The following is a 19,411-nucleotide window of genomic DNA, read 5'->3' as shown; positions in this document are numbered from 1 at the left end:
TCCCTCTTGACCTCCCCCTACCCCTCACCCCATCCCTCCCTTCTAGGTCAGCCATCACAGAGCACTGAACTGAGCTCCCTGTGCTATACAACAGGTAGTCTTTTTGTTTTAGCCATTCTAGTGGGTGTATAGTGATTCCAATTTTATTGTTATGTGATTCTTCAGAAAATAAAGATGATAAGGAGATAGCCAATGAGGGTTGGAAGAAACAACAAAAAAGATTATAAAAAATCTTTCTCTCACTACCATCCTGCTTTCTCATCTTGATTCTGTCCATGAGACTAACAATAAGATCTGCTTTCCTTAGAAATACTTTTTTTTTAATCTTTAATATCCTTTTTCCTTCTGTACAAGGGGTGAAATATAGTGAACCCCCAATTCTAAAGTGCAGTAATAGCTAGCTAGGCTAAGTAAAATCCATGCAAGCATTTTTTCTACCTTAATTTTAGCTAGTTTTAGATAGATTTTTGCCTCCTCCCACACCAAATTCTTTTATCAGAGCAGCTGATGAGAAACAGAATTGACTGGTTTGAATTCATTGCCTCTTTCACTCTTCTAACCTCTGATGGAGGTTGTTACATGTCATTAAAGTAGCTGCACAGCAAAAAGGAGGCAGTAAGTGAGAAGAAAAGGAGACCATTTATAATCCAAAAATTGAATAATCAGGACCTCACCTGAGATTGTCTCTTTTTTTTATGCATTTGAGTTTTTTTTTAATTAATTATTTTTTATTGGAGGCAAATTATTTTACAATATTATATTGGTTGGTTTTGCCATACATTGACATGAATTCGCCCCGGGTGTACATAAGTTCCCCCTCCTGAACCCCCCTCCCACCACCCTCCTCCCTTTATCCTCCCTCTGGGTCATCCCCGCACGCCAGCTCCGAGCATCCTATAACATGCATCAACCCTGAACTGGTGATTCGTTTCACATATGAAAACATACAAGAGTCAACTTGTCTTAAAGTTTCTCTTCAGATATGTATATATCCATATATTTTATATATCTCAGTTTAATTTATAGTAAATGGACATGTATTAATAATGAATTTTGTTAGATGTAATTTCTTTTACAATAATGAGCACATTGGGCATACAGTATAATAGACAGTAAGTTTTATGATCTCAAAAACCAGTTGAAAAGTACTTTCAATATCCAGGGCTTTCCTGGTAGCTCAATGGTAAAGAATCCACCTGCCAATGCTGGAGACACAGATTCAATCCCTGATTGAATGCCATTCGATCACATGCCCTGGAGCAACTAAGCCCATGTGCCAGAGCTACTGATTCTGTGCTCTAGAGCCCGGGAACCACAACTACTGAGCCCATGAAATGCAACTGCGGAAACTCTGCCTGCCCTCGAGGCTGTGCTCCTCAATAAGAGAAGCCACTGCAATGAGAAGCGCACACACTGCAACTGGAGAAAAGCTCTCCACAACTAGAGAAAAGCCTACACAGCAGTGAAGACCCAGCACAGCCAAAATAAATAAAATTATTTTTAAAAATAAATATCCTGCATGGTTAACAAAATACAAGCGAAAGTGTGGCCTCTATACTTTTTAAGATGCAGAGCATTTTTCAGTTCAGTTCAGTCGCTCAGTCGTGTCCAACTCTTTGCGACCCCATGAATCACAGCACACCAGGCCTCCCTGTCCATCACCAACTCCTGGAGTTCACTCAAACTCATGTCCATCGAGTCGGTGATGCCATCCAGCCATCTCATTCTCTGTCGTCCCCGTCTCCTCCCATCCCCAATCCCTCTTAGCATCAGTCTTTTCCAGTGAGTCAACTCGTTGGATGAGGTGGCCAAAGTATTGCAGTTTCAGCTTTAGCATCAGTCCTTGCAGTGAACACCCAGGACTGATCTCCTTTAGAATGGAGTGGTTGGACCTCCTTGCAGTCCAGGGGACTCTCAAGAGTAGGTATTAATAATACTGCAAAGAGATTTGAAATTTTTAAATGCTATTAGCCCATCATCACATCTGTAAGAATAATGTCAGATGTGGGATATAGCACATAGTTCCCACTTTTTTTTTATAACAAATTTTTCCTTCGGTAGTCTCAACAATTGGGTTATTGAGCAATGCAAACAAAATTTCTTCTATGAAAACACAATTTGCAGTAAACTGTACTCACAAGTAACTTACAAGGAAACTAGTTAGGAGTTGATTGGTTGGTTAGTTGGTTGGTTTGCATTTTTAAAAAAATCTCCTGGAGCAATGTTTATGTGAAAATATAATCAGAAAATTAGTACTTTCATCAAGAGGTAATTCAGAGAGCTTTACAAATAAACCTAAGATTCTCATTGATTACAAAAGAAGGCTTTCTATCTCCAGAACCCTTAAAACACTCAGAGGCAATTATACCATTAAGGTCTCTCTTTCTATAAAGAGGTTATCTCACTGCCTCATAATTAGTATTTCCTGTTTATTGAGAAAGACTCCATTCAGAAAACACACACTTTCCACCCCCCACCGAGCCTCACCTCCCTGTCACACCCCTCTTTCTCACTGTCCTTTTCTCTTTTCTGTACCTTAGAACCTCTTTTCCTTGCCATAGGTTAACAGTTGTGTTTGGGGTTTGGTTTTGTTTTTTAAGTACAGCTGACTTACAGTATTACATTAGTTTCAAGTGTACAACTTTGATATGTTCATGGATTATGCTCTATATAGTGAAAGTCCTTCAGTCACGTCGACTCTGCGACCCCTGGACTATACGGTCCATGGAATTCTCCAGGCCAGAATACTGGAGTGGGTAGCCTTTCCCTTCTCCAGGGGATCTTCCCAACCCAGAGATCAAACCCAGGTCTCTCGCATTGCAGGTGGATTCTTTACCAGCTGGGCCACAAGGGAAGCCCAAGAATACTGGAGTAGGTAGCCTATCCCTTCTCCCGCAGATCTTCCTGACCCAGGAATCAAAGTAGGGTCTCTGGTTGCAGGGGGATTCTTTACCAACTGAGATATCAGGGAAGCCCATTCTTCATATAAAGTCATTGTAAATTACTGGCTGTATTCCCTGTGCTGTACATTACATCCTTGTAACTTATTTATTTTATAGCTGGTAGTTTGTGCCTCTTATTCCCCTTTACCTGTCTTGCCTCGCCCCCTCCCACTTCGCTCCCTTTGGTAACCCCTAGTTTGTTCTCTGGATCTGTGAGTCTGTTTCTGTTTTGTTATATTTGTTTTTTTGTTTTATTCTTAAGATTCCGCATATAAGTGAGAATACGTAATATTTGTCTTTGTCTAACTAGCTTATTATTTCACTAACCATAATAGCTTCCAGATTCATTCATATCGTTGCTGTCAAATTTTTATTCTTTTTTTGACTGAGTAATGCTCCATTGTATGTATATACCACGTGTTACCTTCTTTATCCATTTATCTGTTTATGAACACTTAAGTTACTTCCACATCTTGGCTGTTGTAAATAATGCTTCTACAAACATTGGGGTCATATATCTTATCAAATTAGTGTTTTCATTTTTCTCAGGTATATACCCAGGAGTGGAATTGCTGGATCATTTGGTAGTCTGTTTTTAATTTTTTGAAGAACCTCCATACTGTTTTCCATAGTGGCTGCATCAGTTTACATTCCTACTAACAGTGTCCTAGGATTCTATTCTCTCCACATCCTCACCAACACCTGTTATTTCTTTTATACAATAACCACTTTGACAAGTGTGAGGTGATATTTCATTGTGGTGTGATTTGCATTTCCCTGATGATTAGTGATGTTGAACATCTTTTCATGTACTTTTTCATAGACCAGCTGTATGTCTTCTTTGAGGAAATGTCTATTCAGGTTTCTTTGCCCATTTTTAAAATCAAGTTGTTTGATGCTTTGATATTGAGTTGTATGACTTTTTTCTATATTTCGAATATTAGCACTCTACCAGACATATTATTTGCAAATGTCTTCTCCCATTCAGGAGGTTGCCTTTTTGTTTTGTTGATTATTCCTTAACTGTGCAACAGCATTTAGGTTTGATTAGGTTCCACTTGTTTATTTTTGTTTTTATTTCCCTTGCCCAAGAAAACAGATTCAAAAAAATATTACTAAGACCTATGTCAAAAAGTTTACTGCCTGTGTTTTCTTCTAGGAGTTTTGTGGTTTCAGAACTTACATTTAGATCTTTTTATAAAATAAATCCATTTTTAATTTATTTCTGTGTACAGTATAAAATATTCTAATTTCAGTCTTTTACATCTAGCTATCTAGTTTTCCCAACACCACTTATTAAAGAGACTGTCATTTCCTCATTATATATTGTTGCCCCCTTTGTAGTAGATTAATTGACCATATGTGCATGGGTTAATTTCCGGTCTGCGTTCTATTGCATTGATTTATGTGTCTTTTTTCATGCCATACCACACTTGTTTTGATTACTGCAGCTTTGTAGGGTAGTCTGAAGTCAGGACATTTGATACTTCCAACTTTGTTCTTTTTTCTTAAGTTTGCTTTGGCTCTTCAGGGTTTTTTGTGGCCCATACAAATTTTAGGATTATGTGTTCTAGTTCTGTAAAAAAAAAAGAAAATGTCATGGTGTTTTGATAGAGATTGCATTGAATCTGTCGGTTGCTTTGAGTAGTATGGACATTTTAACAATATTAATTCCCCCAATTCATGAACACAGGGTATCTTTCCATTTCTTTGCATCGTCTCCAGTTTCCAACACAGTTGTATTTTGATGGCACTGTCATACAAACTGTTATTTGCTGATTATTTAATAGCATTTACAATAAAAAGTAATAGCAGAAGGAAAGAAAAACTGGAAAATCTAGTCATAGGTTTTTATTTTTTTAGTTGAAGTGTTAGAGGTATAGGGAAGGAGCTACAGATGGTAGAAGATGAGGGAGCTTTACATCACCCTTGGCAAGACTATGTGAGAGAATTTGGTGCTAAAATTCTGAAGGAATAGAAAACTATTGAGAGTAGAAAGGGAAAGAAATAGGATATGACTGTTCCTTTCTTCTCCTCCAGTGGATCTTCCCAACCCAGGGATCGAACCTGGGTCTCCTGCATTGCAGGCAGATTCTTTACTGTCTGAGCTATAGGGAAGTCCTATGTAGACATATATATTTAGGTGGATGGATGATAGGTAGGTAGGTGTGTAGATGGATGGATGGATATGTGGATAATATGCAGGAATACATACATACCCATGTTTTAAAAAAAAATTTCCATCTACTGGATTGAGAGCCCTAGGGGACTGAATACTTTTCTTTTTTGTTGCTCTCAAATTGTAGAACGTAGTGATTATGTGAAAGATATCCAATAAATGTTTGTCAAATAAGATTATTATTGTCTGCTTAATATCACACTTCTAAAACACTAAAGATCACTTAGCTAGAAGAAGAGGCAAGGCAAGAATAAAAATTTCATGATTGTCTCCTCCAGAGGTCCTTCCATCCACCACACCATTTCAAACACGGATTATTTCAGCCCAAGAAATGAGAGAGAAAATGTCACAGTCAAAACGTACATGCAAGTTCAAACAAGAATTTCTGGAATTGTGGGAGTTGAAATTGAATGACACACAGACATGCTTGCCTTGATGCTCTCAGGTGGAAACTGTTTAGAAATTATTACCAGGGAGGGGGAAAAGCTTTCACATTTAATTGCAATTTTAGTTCTGCAGAAGAGAAAAGAGCTGATAAACTTCCATCTCAGCTTCCATTCTGGGCATTTAGAGCACTTGGAGTTTTTTAGAAGAGGTCCCTCTGAAGGTAGATGAGCTCTCTAGACTTGCATGGGAGCTGGTGTCCTTAGCTGGCAAACATTTCGCAAAGGAAAGGGGGGAGTAGTCTACTTTCTAAAAAGGAATGGGGGTTCCACATGCAGGGTGGAACTGTTTCATCCAAAATATTATTTAAATAAAATTAAAATAAAAATCCCTTCCTAAATAAAAACCCAGAAATAAGAAAGATGCTGTCCCACGGTGAAAACTAGACTGCCTGTGTGCTCAGCACTGCCGCATGTGTAATCACTGGAGGATTCCAGCTACATGTGTTATTTCATGTCTGTCAGCTAAATCTGAACTCCATAATATAACAAATGCAAAATGTGACACTGAAGAACATTATGTGGGTTTGTGATTTTCCCTGGAGGGTGCGGTCCAGCAGGCAAAAAAGGGATTGCGATTTCATGTGGAACATGGAGACAGACTGTCACTATATGACTCTTCTTTGTGACTCCCATGCATTCCTGCGGCTTTCTTTGGTGTTTTTCATATTGTGTCTGTGTAAACATGGCAACAAAAATGGAAGTTGAAGGATGATAGCATTTTTTTTAAAACACGTGGAATATTTGCTGTCCTGAAAAGGAGCACAAACTAAATTTTCAACAGTGAAGAGAGTAGTTAATGAATTATGACGTAACTTCTCTAAAACCCAGTGTGGTAATAAGGAGTTACTTTGAATTCCTACCAAGAGTCGTATACTTAGGAAAGTTCTTTAGGTTTAATATCAAGTGAAAAACATTAAGGTGAAAATTGTACTTACCTTATGACCAGCACAAGCCTAATCATGGGGACAAAATGAAAGGAACTATAGCTAAACACTAAGAGCCTAGGATAATCTGTCCTCTTGTCTGTTTCTCTGTATTTCCTGTCTCTATAACAGGAAAGCAGGATTGTTCTTATAATCAAAACATGGTTTAATTTTTAAAAAGCAGATAAAGGAAAAAAGCATGTTTAATTTATATCACAGTAAACTTAACATGTTTAATTTATATCACATTAAATTTTTAAAGGAAAAAAAGTCTGGGTACCCTGACTTCCAGTTTGCTGTGACATATATTCTGATGTGAGCTATCAGTGTGAGGGTAATGTCATGATATTGTCTAGCAGAATTCCCACAGCTAAACCCAGAAATGTAAATGATAGTGACATAATATTATAGCATTGTCACTCAGCACAGTTACTGTCCTATTTTGGAGTGTGCCAGGTGGTTTCTGGAGTTTTCCTCTTCAATTGCTATTGGAGAAGATTCCCAGAGGCAGTTACTACTCTGATGAATGGAAACCAATATGCAGGCCTGCATTGTTGCAACAACATTCCTTCCCTTTGACCCACATTTCTCATGAGAGTTATAATGAAAACCAAACGAAGCATTCACTTTAACTTTTCACCTATTGGAACTCAGCAGCTGGAACCACATTCTTATCTTCCTGTGTATAATAATTTATTCTTAGTTAATGGTTTGCGTGCATGCTTACTTGTGTGCTCAGTCATGTCTGACTCTTTTGTGACCCCATGGACCATTACCTGCCAGACTCCTCCATCCGTGGGATTCTCCATGCAAGAATACTGGAGTGGGGTAGCCATTCCTTTCTCCAGGAGATCTTCCCCACCCACGGATTGAACCTGGATCTCCTTATTACAGGCAGATTCTTTACTGCCACCAGGAAATCCAGTTAATGGTTTGGTGATATAGTATTTATACCTAGTTTCTCTGAGTTTCCTTTTTGAGTCTGCCAAATAATTTGTGACTGAAACCCACTATTGTTTTTTGAGCTGAGCAGAATTGGCTCAATATCTTGGAGTAACTAAATCCTCAGTATATTACCATTAGTCTACCTTTTACTCCAATAGGATTTCTTCCTTTTATATGCAGTTAACTTTTCACCTGGAGAAGGCATTGGCTCCCCACTCCAGCACTCTTGCCTGGAGAATCCCATGGACGGAGGAGCCTGGCGGGCTGCAGTCCATGGGGCGCTAAGAGTTGGACACGACTGAGCGACTTCACTGTCATTTTTCATTTTCATGCATTGGAAAAGGAAATGGCAACCCACTCCAGTATTCTTGCCTAGAGAATCCCAGGGACGGGGGAGCCTGGTGGGCTGCTGTCTGTGGGGTCGCACAGAGTCGGACACGACTGAAGCGACTTAGCAGCAGCAACTTTTCACCCAAGCAGTGATGAAATCCATACAGAATTCTATGCTAACGCAGTAATCATTCCTCTGGCTCTTTGAAAACCGAAGGTTTACAGGCTGACTGGTTGTGAGTTACGGTGCCTAGGGCGGCACAATTTTACTATCTCCCTGTCTGCTTATAATGACAGTCACTCAAGGCAAACCCAGTTGCCTTTGGACTTGACTTTTCCATAACAACTGTCTTTCTTTAGAATCGTCTCTCTGTTGTTGTCTTGCCAATTGGATTTCTTATCGTCAGCTTTGGAGTTTTGAAGCCAAATGTCTACCTTCCCTACCTCTCTAATATTAGTCAACTTGATTTGAATGTTGGGTCAATGAGGACTTCTTGTCCTTTGGTATATACGCATTTTACAAGGAACTCTGTAAGATATGTGCCTGAGCTCTTTCGATCTGAAGCTTTAATAAACCCTGCTATAAGCCTTGTCCAAAATTGAAGCTGTATGATTTTCAGATGATCAAGACCCAGTATAAATGTTTTGAACATGATAACTCAAATAAAGAAAAAAAAAAGCACCAGCTTAAGAACCATTATAATGTGTAACCAGTAGTATGTGTGTGTGCTCAGTCGTGTCCAACTCTGCATCCCTATGGACTGCAGCCCATCAGGCTCCTCTGCTGCTAAGTCGCGTCAGTTGTGTCCAACTCTGTGCAACCCCATAGATGGCAGCCCAACAGGCTCCGCCGTCCCTGGGATTCTCCAGGCAAGAAATACTGGAGTGGGTTGCCATTTCCTACTTGGGATCTTCCTGACCCAGGGATCGAACCCACGTTTCTTGTGTCTCCTGCAGTGATAAGTGGATTCTTTACCACTGAGCCACCTGGGAAGCCCAAACAATAGTATGCTGCTAAGTCACTTCAGTCGTGTCCGACTCTGTGTGACCCCATAGACGGAAGCCCACCAGGCTCCCCCGTCCCTGGGATTCTCCAGGCAAGAACACTGGAATGGGTTGCCATTTCCTTCTCCAGTGTGTGAAAGTGAAAAGTGAAAGTGAAGTCGCTCAGTCGTGTCCGACCCTTAGTGACCCCACGGACTGCAGCCCACCAGGCTCCTCCGTCCATGGGATTTTCTAGGCAAGAGTACTGGAGTGGCTTGCCATTAAACTAAGGCCAAACACTATAGAGGTTGATAGCAACAAGAAGAGCCTGTGGTGAGTGGTAAAGAGCAGGTTCATAATCAGGTGCATATTCCAGCCACGATATCCATTAGCAGTGAGACGTTTGACAAATAACAGTATTTCTAAATCTCAGGTTTGGCTTCTCTAAAATGGGAATGATACTGTTATTGTAAGAATTAAAGGAGATTTTTACGCATATATAAATGCACCTGGCACAGTTTCTGGCACAGCTGGAACATAGCAGATGTTTCAGCAAATGTAATCATCAGTATCTCCCATAACATGCGATCATTTCTAGTAAGGAAGGGGAATTACTCAGGCATTGTTGACACAAATCACATTCTGTGTTAACTAGTTCATTCTAGCTGCCTATATGTCTGTCTCCCTTTTGGGGGTAGTTCTATGGGGGAGGCAGCAACAGAGCCCCAGTGTGGAGGAGGACCTCAGTTTACCTCCTGTTGGAGATTAAGTGGTGGGATGGAAGAATAGGATACTTTCCTTTAGATTAGGTCTGCTGCTGCTGCTGCTGCTAAGTCGCTTCAGTCATGTCCGACTCTGTGCGACCCCATAGACAGCAGCCCACCAGGCTCTGCCGTCCCTGGGATTCTCCAGGCAAGAACACTGGAGTGGGTTGCCATTTCCTTCTCCAATGTGTGAAAGTGAAAACTGAAAGTGAAGTTGCTCAGTCGTGTCCGACTAGTAGCGACCCCATGGACTGCAGCCCACCAGGCTCCTCTGTCCATGAGATTTTCTAGGCAAGAGTACTGGAGTGGCTTGCCATTGCCTTCTCTATAGATTAGGTCTGGTACTAAACTAATAGCTAGAAACCAGACCCATTCCTACCAGAGCATGTCGCTTCCATGAGGACTTTTCTGAGGTTAACCACATCTCTTCTTGCAAGGCATCACCATATTTGTTTTACATGATTAACTTTATGAAAATGACCAAGTCCCTGTTTCTCTGGGTCAGATTTCCATGTATCCTTAGAGATGGTTAGCTGAAATGAGCACCCTGTGAAGGTTACATCTTGTATGTGCAGGGCACTGTGCTGATTGTTTTCAGTTTCACTCTATCTTTCCAACGGCATGAGATGGGGCATTAACTTCCTCATTTTATAGGCAAGAAAAGAAACAGAAGAGTCAGGTAACTTGCCCAAAATTGAGTTGTCAGTGAGTAAATCAAAAGCAGCAATGGAGGTTATACCCACTCAGTTTTACCACAATTGTTATTTAGTGTCAGTTATTTTTCAAAATAATTTTGAATGTTTTTATTGCTATAAGAACATTTCTTAGCAGGATTCAAGGGTCTGCAATAGCACCATCACCATCAGGTTCAATTCCCTCCTGAGAGAAAGGCAGAGTGGATTTTTGTGGGAGAAATTTATATTTAATAGAAGTTTTAGCCAAGTAGTTGAGAATAAGAATAAAAGGGAATAAGAAAATGTAGTGGTTTTTAGACTTACAAATACACTTGAAAAGGTTAATGTTGTATTTTTCAGAAATGGAGGCTTTCTTTGATCTTGATGTTTAAAAAACAAGAAACAATGCAAGGGCATTTCTCTGGATTGTACGAACAGTCTGCAAGTAATCAGCCCTGGGACTGCATTTATTTAGCATATTTATAAATCATCTGAAAGAAGGAGTATATGGTGAAATTCCAGATTTGCAAAAAGTACTGAGTTCCTCTAGGTAGTGAAATGCCAAGCTGCTAATATGAATATAGAAAGATAACACAAGCTTACATGAATGGGCAGAGGGATGGCAGATGGGCTTCTGCATGGACAACTGTAAGATAAGGAATGTAGGAGAAATCATTCAAACCATCCTTCCAAATTAAAGGGCTTTCAACTATCAGCTCTGACTGAATTAAGAGGTTTTACAGTCAGTGTATATTTTTGTGCCTCGTTATTCCTACTGCAGTTATATGGCCAGCCAAAAATCAAGAGTGCTTAGAAAAGGCATTTTTAAAGGGGCATTAAAAGCAGGAAATGGTATCCTGCTTAAATGTAATGCCAAAGTTTACCTATACCTGGGTTATTATGAGTAATTTGTTCAGCAGACCTGAAGCAGTTGAAATAGGGGAGGAGACAGTACAGAGAGAGTGGACTAAAGGGACTGCTTTGTGAAAAGAGAGCTGCTTTATGAAAACAACCTGCCAAGATGAGGATTTATCAGTCTGGGGGAGATGAAGGTTTATAAAATTAGAGGAGGGTGTTGCATGTAGACAGAACTTGATTAACGTTCACCATCCCCACCCTCGACAGGCATGGGTCAGAGAGTGAGTATAAAAAGGAATTGAACAAACTTACGGTTAACAAAGGGGAAATGCAGTGGGAGAGGGATAAATTAGGAGGTTGGGATTAACATATACACACTTCTCTGTATAAAAAAGATAACCAACAAGGACTTCCTATAAAGCACGTGCTCATTTGTGCTTTTTGCGACCCCATAGACTGTAGCCCACTAGGTGCCTCTGCCTATGGAATTTTTCAGGCAAGAAATACTGGAATGGGTTGCCATTTCCTACTCTGGGGAGCTTCCCAAGCCAGGGGTCAAACCTGCATCTCCTGCGTTGGTAGGCAGATTCTTTACCTCTGCACCACCTGGGAAGCTCTTATTTACTGTGTATAGCATATGCATGGTATTTACACTCAGTTGTGTCCAACTCTTTGCAACCCCATTGATTATACAGTCCATGGAATTCTCCAGGCCAGAATACTGGAGTGCATAGCCTTTCCCTTCTCCAGGGGATCTTCCCAACCGAGGGATCAAACCCAGGTCTCCCTCATTGCAGGCGGATTCTTTTACCAGCTGAGCCACAAGGGAAGCCCAAGAATACTGGCGTGGATAGTCTATCCCTTCTGCAGCGGATCTTCCTGACCCAGGAATCGAACCAGGGTCTCGTGCATTGCAGGTGGATTCTTTACCAAGGGAACTCAATACAATATTCTGTAATAGCCTGTATGGGGAAAGAATTTGAAGAAGAATGGATATATGTATAACTGAGTCACTTTGCTGAACACTTGAAATTAACACAACATTGTAAATCAACCATATTCTAATACAAAATAAAATATTTAAAATATTTTAAAATTTAATTTAAAAATAAAAGGAATAGAGCATCATGCTAACTTAAAATCAATTTAGGCAGAGAGGCCAATAGGCTAACTGACAAATAGGGTAGCACAGAATGAGTGCCAGAGAAATACCCACCTCGACCCTGTAAAATTTGAAGAGAATTAAAAAAAAATCATTTTCACAATGGGTCATATACTTTTGGAACTAGTATTCCAACAAGAGTTGTTCTATCCTAGTACCGTGTGTGTGTAGGAAAGAAGTGAACATGTTTCTTGTGAACGGATTTATAATTTGTTGTTTTTAAAAAGTCAGTGCTATTTGGAGATATGCCCAAACTTTGCTGTTTGCCTTAGAGTAAAACAAGTTTTGGAGTCAGGCAAACCATATTCAAATCCCAGAGCCACCATCTATTGGCTCTTTGGTAGGCTACTTCACCACTCTGAACTTCAGCCTCCTCTTCTGCAAATCAAGAGCACCTTCCCACTAGGCATGCTGTGATGAAGGAAAGAGAGTAAAGCTCTGGGAAGGGCTGGGGACTGAGGCTCTCTGCAAGGCTTGGTTTCCTATGTCATCTCTTTGGCACTTTGCCCTTTGCAGCATGCTGTCAGACTCAAAAGTCCCATCCTGGGGAGACCCTGGTCAGCAGTACTTGATTCTATTCCTACTTTGTACTTTCATCTGCCTTAATATTCATTCTTCCATATTCATTGAGCTTCCATTATTTCAAACATTGTTGGGGAAATAATGATGATAAAGACATACCTGCTCTCTGGACACTTACCTGGGTGAATGTTTTTTTTTGAGAGCTTCCCTGGTAGCTCAGCTGGCAAAGAATCTGCCTGCAATGTGGAAAACCTTTGTATGATTCCTGGGTCAGGAAGACCCCCTGGAGAAGGGATAGGCTACCCACTCCAGTGTCCTTGGGCTTCCCTGGTGGCTCAGATGGTAAAGAATCCACCTGCAATGCAGATTCGATCCCTGGGTTGGGAAGATCCCCTGGAGGAGGGCATGGAAACCCCTCCAATATTCTTTCCTGTAGAATCCCCATGGACAGAAGAGCCTGGTGAGCTACAGTCCATGGGGTCACAAACAATCGGACATGACTGAGCAACTAAGCACAGGCAAGGCTGTCTTACCTGGGTGAGTATTAGTGTCAATTGTTCAGTCGTGTCCGACTCTTTGCAACACCATGGACTGGACTGTAGTCCGCCAGGTTCTTCTGTCCATAGGAACTCTCCAGGCAAGAATACTGGAGTGGATAGCCGTTCCCTTCTCCAGGAGATCTTCCTGACCCGGGGTCGGACCCAGGTCTCCTGCATTGCAGGCAAATTCTTTACTTCCTGAGTCACCAGAGAAGCACCTTGTGGGGAGGGCTACACAAACACCAACCCTGCAAATAAAATTATTTCAGAGAATGCTACGAAGAGGTTCACAGGGTGGAGCATGACGGGGCTGAGGGCTCAGTTCTTTTAGCAAGGAGATGGGACGGGCCTTGGTGAGGAGACCACACTGAAGCAGCGTCCAAATGGATGAGAAAGCATCATTTGAAAATTGCAGGAGAGGCGGTGGGTCGGGGTGCCAGGGGAGCATTCCAGGCAGATGGAGAAACAGGGGTAGAGACCCCAAGGCCAGAATGAGTATGACTGTTCAAGGAACAGAGAAGGCCAGAGGGGAGAGAGGCAGGGACCAGAGAGAGACAAAGAGCAGCCAGCCCCGTTGGGCCTTGAGGCCAGGTCAGGACTTGGGTTTTGCTCTAAGAGCCGTCGGCAGCTGGTGGAGGAATGAGACCTGACTCACGCTTGGAGAGGTCTGTGGCTGCTGGGTGGTGAGCGGGACCCGCGGGCAGCCTGGCTGGCGGGAGCCCTGCCCCTGCTGCTCCTCGGCCCCGCCACCCCGGTCCTGTCTCCGTGGCCTCGCTGGGACACACGGACCTCACGCCACATCTCTCCCGGTGCAGAGGTAATTTTGCACAAATCTCTCCCCTCCTGCATCTTATAGGACAAGTAAAAATCATTTTTCTCAAGTGAAGTATTTAATCCAACTATATATGTCGTTTCAGGTTTTAAAAATCAATTTGATTGGCCACAGGAAACGTATCTTGGCATCTCTGGGAGACAGGCTGCACGAAGACCCACCACAGAAGCCCCCTCGGTCCATCACCCTCAGGGTAAGTACCCCGCGTGCTTGGTCCGTCCTCCGCTCATATCCTCAAAAACTGTGTTGTGCGGTAAGATAGGAATGACTGAAGCAGTGGGTCAGGAAGTACAGGCTGTTTTCCAGGTAGCTTACCTTACCTGTATAAAAAGCTTTCTCGCCTTCGATAGCATTTTCTAAGACAAGACTTGTTTTTCTCGATTGGTTAAATATGTGTTTTTGAGATTTAGATAAACATCTGAAAAACCATCACCTTTAAAAAGCCTCTCTGCCGACCCCCATCCCACACTCCCCTCAGCCCAGAGAGGAAATGAATTTTCTGTCAAACTCCTCAAACCCACAGAAAGAAAATCGATGAGGACCAGAGTTAAATCAGAGATCGATTTAAAATTAACCTTCAGGTCTTCTGTTTTTTAAGAAATGAATTGTTCGGTTTTTACCCACTTCAGAAATTAAGATTAGAGAATCTAGGACTTTAGTAAACTATTTCAGCTATATTTTAGAATTATGGGATAGAAAAACTAGAGAGAAACCATAGGAGGAAGAAAGAAATAAAGTAGAAGGGAAGGAAGGCAAGAAAGAGCAGAGGGAAAGACACAGAGAGACGATTCCGGAGAGAATGGTCCCAGGAAGGAGTAAGCAGCAGTCTCCGGTGTTTATGAGGCCCACGGGAACTTTTCAAAAATTCACCATAAAGCCGGGGTCTCCATGACCAGTTGGGGAGTTCCAACTCTATTCTCTTTATTGAGCCCTGTACTTGCTTGCTTCTGGTTCCTTTTCTGCAAGTGTCAGAAAGGGTAGTGATAATAAATGAACACAAAAGTGGCACTTAGATGTGACTGCCAGCAATGAAATGCCGCTGAATGTTTCTTATCAGCGGACTTCAGCAAGCAGCATTAACTACTGTCAGGATAGCAGAGGATCAGGCAGGAGAGGAGCTGTTAAGATTTTGAGGTTGATTCAATTTTAAAGGAGAAGAAAATACACAAAGACTTCAGGAAATGTGAGTGAATTGGCTCCGGGAGGGAACCATGAGGAAAATTGATGACTAGGGGAATTGGGATATATTGGGTTGTTTGGAAGCTGGTTGAGCTCTTTGGGAGTAGTGACAATATTAAAAAAAAAAAAAAAAAAAGGACCTATTTTCTCCCTCAATAGAAGGAGCCTCAGATAAATTGGGGGGAAATGAGCTAGAAAGGGGTTACTGTTTTGCCTTCGTTTTGCTGCATGAAGAGGAAAAAGATATAGGCACCCTCAGTATAACCATCCTAAGTGACCCTTTAGAGGAGTATTGCCTGCTACGTCCCCTACTATCTCTCCTTCCTCTTCTGAACCTCTCCCTCTGGCTCTCTGGAAGAGACTTGAGGAAACAGCAAATAAAGAAAGAGGTTCCCAAGAAAAAAAATGCAGGACCTTATTAATCCATCAGAGGCGGTCTGGAATGTCTTGGGGAGAAGTAGCTAGAAAAGCAGCACGATCCAGTCCTCCTCTTACTCTCAAATACCAGAGCCCAGTTCTCTGCCGCCCTATATCTTACTTCTCAACCAGTTTCCCCCGGGTGTCTTTGCCATCAAAGCCTGTCCTCATGCATTGCTCTGGAGTCCGTGCATGTGGCATGCCATTTCCATATCGTGTCCTCTCCCCAGCCTGATTGCCAGGCTGCTCTTTGATGGAAGATCAAGACCCATGAGGTCCTATTTTAGCTGTCTCGTCGTGGCACCTACCATAATGAGGCCACTCTGTTCACAGGGAGACACAGTTCCCTCCCTTGTAGATACGTGTGACAGTGTGGGGGCTGCCTAGCATATGTGTGCCTCTCTCCCGAGATCATCCATGATGGAGGCTTAAGAAAACAGAGCCTGGTTCTTTATACTGTAAACCTTCAACCTGAAAGGTTTAACGGGGGACATGTTGATCATGCCATTAATAAGATGGTAGAATGTCATCAATTCCTCAACAGTTGATTTAAAAATGACTCCCCACCCCCGCGGTATGTCTTGTCAGTATTTCACAATTTTGAAACCAGAGGTCAGCCACAAGAACATGGTATTTATTTCATGATGTATTTCCATTCAGGAACCCAGTGGTAATCACACTCCTCCTCAGTTGTCTCCATCACTTAGCCAAAGCACTTACACCACTGGTGGCTCCCTAGACGTTCCTCACATTATCATGCAGGGCGATGCAAGGAGGAGAAGAAATGAAAACTACTTTGATGATATTCCCCGATCAAAACTGGAGAGGCAGATGGCCCAGGTAAGGTGTTCAGAGCCTCTGTGATGTTTTTGCTTTCTCCCAGATCAAGTAATGCATTCCAATTTTGAACAGTCACTTACAGTGGATGCATATTGTACACAACCTAACTGAAATTTTCCCATTTTATGTCATGGCTTTTATTCCCTGCTCAGTTGAGCTAGATTGAAACAGACCTTTCTGGGAATGGAATGTAAACACAAATCATTGTTATACAGTTCTTGACTGACAATATTATGTCTGGTCTCTTTGCACCCAGAAAGCCTTTGCTCTAGAGGGAATAATGCTGTGTAAGAATCAAATCACAATGGAAAGTCATAAAGGTCTAGATTACAGAATTAAATTGGTTGGATGACAGGGTGAAAGTCGGGGGGTGGGGGTGGTGAGTAGGGCTAACTCCAAGTAATGCTGTTAATTTCCTGCCAAGTTTACACATTTGTATAGACTTGTACAATGGGGACTAGTTGCAGCCATCTCATATTGTCACCTTGAGTAGCTGAAAATGATGCTGCTGCCTGACACAAATACCTGAAGAGAGAGATCTGTCCTGTTCAGATCTCTTCATGTTTCGGGTATGGATGTCTGGGTCTCTCCTGTCCCCAGGTCACTGCTCAAAAATTCAAGTCAGCCATAACCAAATAGTGGCACTGTCGCTAAAGCACTTTCCAATGGCAGCTTGCTCTGCAGTGTCACCCTGAGATTCAAAGCTGTGGATCTGTTGACAACTATTGGCAGAATCAACTCTTTTCATCCTCATTCTAGGTTCGGACTGATGTGTTAAGAGACTTCTCTCTTCCTCCCACACCTAAGATGAGAATCTTGAGGTGAAAATTTGACTGTAATTGCTTTGCCTTGGTTGTTAAATATTTTTTTCTCATCTGTTTGGTGAGATTCTATTTTTTTAAAGCCTTTGGTAAACATTCAATGCTGCCGCTCATGAAAGAGAATGTGAAAAGAATGTTCTGGAAGCCGTGGCTATTCTGCCTACAAATGCCCTGGAGAGAAGGGGTCTGAGATATTGTGTCACCTTTTGGCGTGCTCAGTATTGAATTGGTTTCCGGGTTCTTTATGCAGAGAATAGCAGTGTTGGGATTATGGAGAATCTTTTATTGCAGGGGGATGGCAAACGTAGGAGAGACAAGAAAAGAATAATCTTCCCTCTCCTCTTGTTCAGAATTGTCTTTTAATCCTTATTACTGTTTTCACTGATTTTTTTCTAAATAACGAATCTAAAACCTTTTTCCCCAAAAAATGTTCATATATTTCCTGCTATTTGTTAGTATTTGTGGATCACATATGTGGGTGAATTTCTCTAATGACAGCAGAGATATTTGTTTTAACCTTGAACCATGTAGTCTTTATGTATGAATACAAACTGGATCTTTCCTGAACCCTTTCCTACCCTGGATAAGGGAGGATCATTCATTAACGAGAATTAGCCATTATTGACCAACAAATTCAGCAACAGAATCACCTGGCTGCATTGCTCACGCAATTTATGAAATTTCTCCACATAGTGCAGTTTTTTTTCAAAGAGGAAATTAATTACTCTTCTGCCTGAGCGTGAACCCTCAGAGGTAATCTAGCAATTGCTCCCTTACGGTCTTTATGAGATTCACAAGCTAGGGAAAGTATTACCTTTTTGAAGAGCCGAGATCTTTTTCTTGTCGTTCCAATCAGAATGCATCCCTTTCAGGAATTGTCTTGCCCTTGAGAAAATTGAATGAACTTCTATCTGGCCAGGTGAGAAAGGCACAAATGCAGAAAGAGAAGTGAGGTAAGCAGCGAATGAGATGTGAGCTGGAGAGGGTCTGTGTGTCCGTGCTTATTTCCCTCCCTCCCCACCCCCACCCTAGTGCTGTTCCCAGTGTTCAAATGACTGATGGAGACCTGGGCCTCCATCAGCAGCCAGGAGCTTATTAGAAGCTTTCTAAAATCCCACTGCTCAATATAGTGCTTTTGCTGCAGAGTAAATAAGAGATGGCATTACAGGAATCCGATCAATAAGAAGAGATTTTGGGTTTCAACTCTTTATGCTGTGTTAATTGCAGTTTTTTTATTTGTCCTGAGACTCTTTCCCAGTCTAGAAATGCTGGAAATCCTGGAGAAATGAATGGATACCTTTTAAAAATAGCGCCATTTCGAAGCTTTAACCTGTCAAAATATGAAATACTTGGTAATTCTTCTGTTGAATGGTTTTATTTATGTAACTGTTCCACCAGTCAGCCACTCAGTTGATGTTTTTTCTTATTTTTCTGTTTCTGGTTGTTTGCTGTAATAATTTTTGAAATCCATTTGCTTTTTTAAAAATATATAATCCATCATACTCTCTCTACACCAAGTCTTCCCCAAAATTATGCTCTTAGCCAGTGTAATGTTGAATTCAACTCTTCTTCCTAAAGACTTGAATTAGCAATTAAAATTCCTCTAGGAAAGCAGCTGGTTACACCTGCTTCCTACTAGGAGCTCAGTCCCTGAAGTCTTTTCCCAAGTGATTTCTCCTGAGGGGCTTATTGGAGGTTGGTTAATGCATGCCTACCCAGTCTTGTTTCCCACTAAAAGGCAGAAGTCCACCTTCAGGCTTTCTTACTTCCTAACAGAAAGGAAAATTCAGGTAAAAGAAAACCACCGGGACAAATCCTTATTCACAGAGACCCCTCTACTGCTTCAGGTTTAGCTGAGCCCCCAGCAGAGTGATTTGGAATTCTATCTATAGTCCAGGAACCTGAAGCTCTTAGTGGCTACAGTAATTATAGAAACCTAACTTCGTTAAGGTTTGCCCAGCAGGTGTGTGGAAGTGCTTTAACTTAGTAAATTCCTGCTTAAGGTTAAATTGAGGTAAATTTAATGTCCAGTCTACCTGTTAAATTTGTTAGCA

General features: G+C 41.6%; 1 protein-coding gene across 13 annotated transcripts in view; it reads left to right on the top strand.

Annotated features, from left to right (window-relative positions):
* The window catches only part of LOC129535755 (ankyrin repeat and sterile alpha motif domain-containing protein 1B), a 414,902-nt gene that overhangs the window by 305,016 nt on the left and 90,475 nt on the right, over positions 1 to 19,411 (top strand). For 6 of the 13 annotated variants that reach the window (XM_088837134.1, XM_088837132.1, XM_088837133.1 and 3 more), the window contains exons 4-5: positions 14,186 to 14,293; positions 16,357 to 16,536. The exons of 3 other annotated variants lie outside the window; for them this stretch is intronic. In XM_088837134.1, coding sequence (XP_088693260.1) covers positions 14,186 to 14,293; positions 16,357 to 16,536 — 288 coding nt within the window. The remainder of the gene's footprint in view (positions 1 to 14,185; positions 14,294 to 16,356; positions 16,537 to 19,411) is intronic. 4 more of the 13 variants (XM_088837140.1, XM_088837139.1, XM_088837138.1 and 1 more) reach the window with 1 other exon arrangement.

The sequence above is a fragment of the Moschus berezovskii genome, chromosome 6 (genome assembly GCF_049115385.1).
Source record: "Moschus berezovskii isolate FMDL1 chromosome 6, NW_MosBer_1.0, whole genome shotgun sequence".
Classification (NCBI taxonomy): Eukaryota; Metazoa; Chordata; class Mammalia; order Artiodactyla; family Moschidae; genus Moschus; species Moschus berezovskii.
Note: the sequence above shows the minus strand (reverse complement) of the source record. Positions and strands in the feature narration are given on the sequence as shown.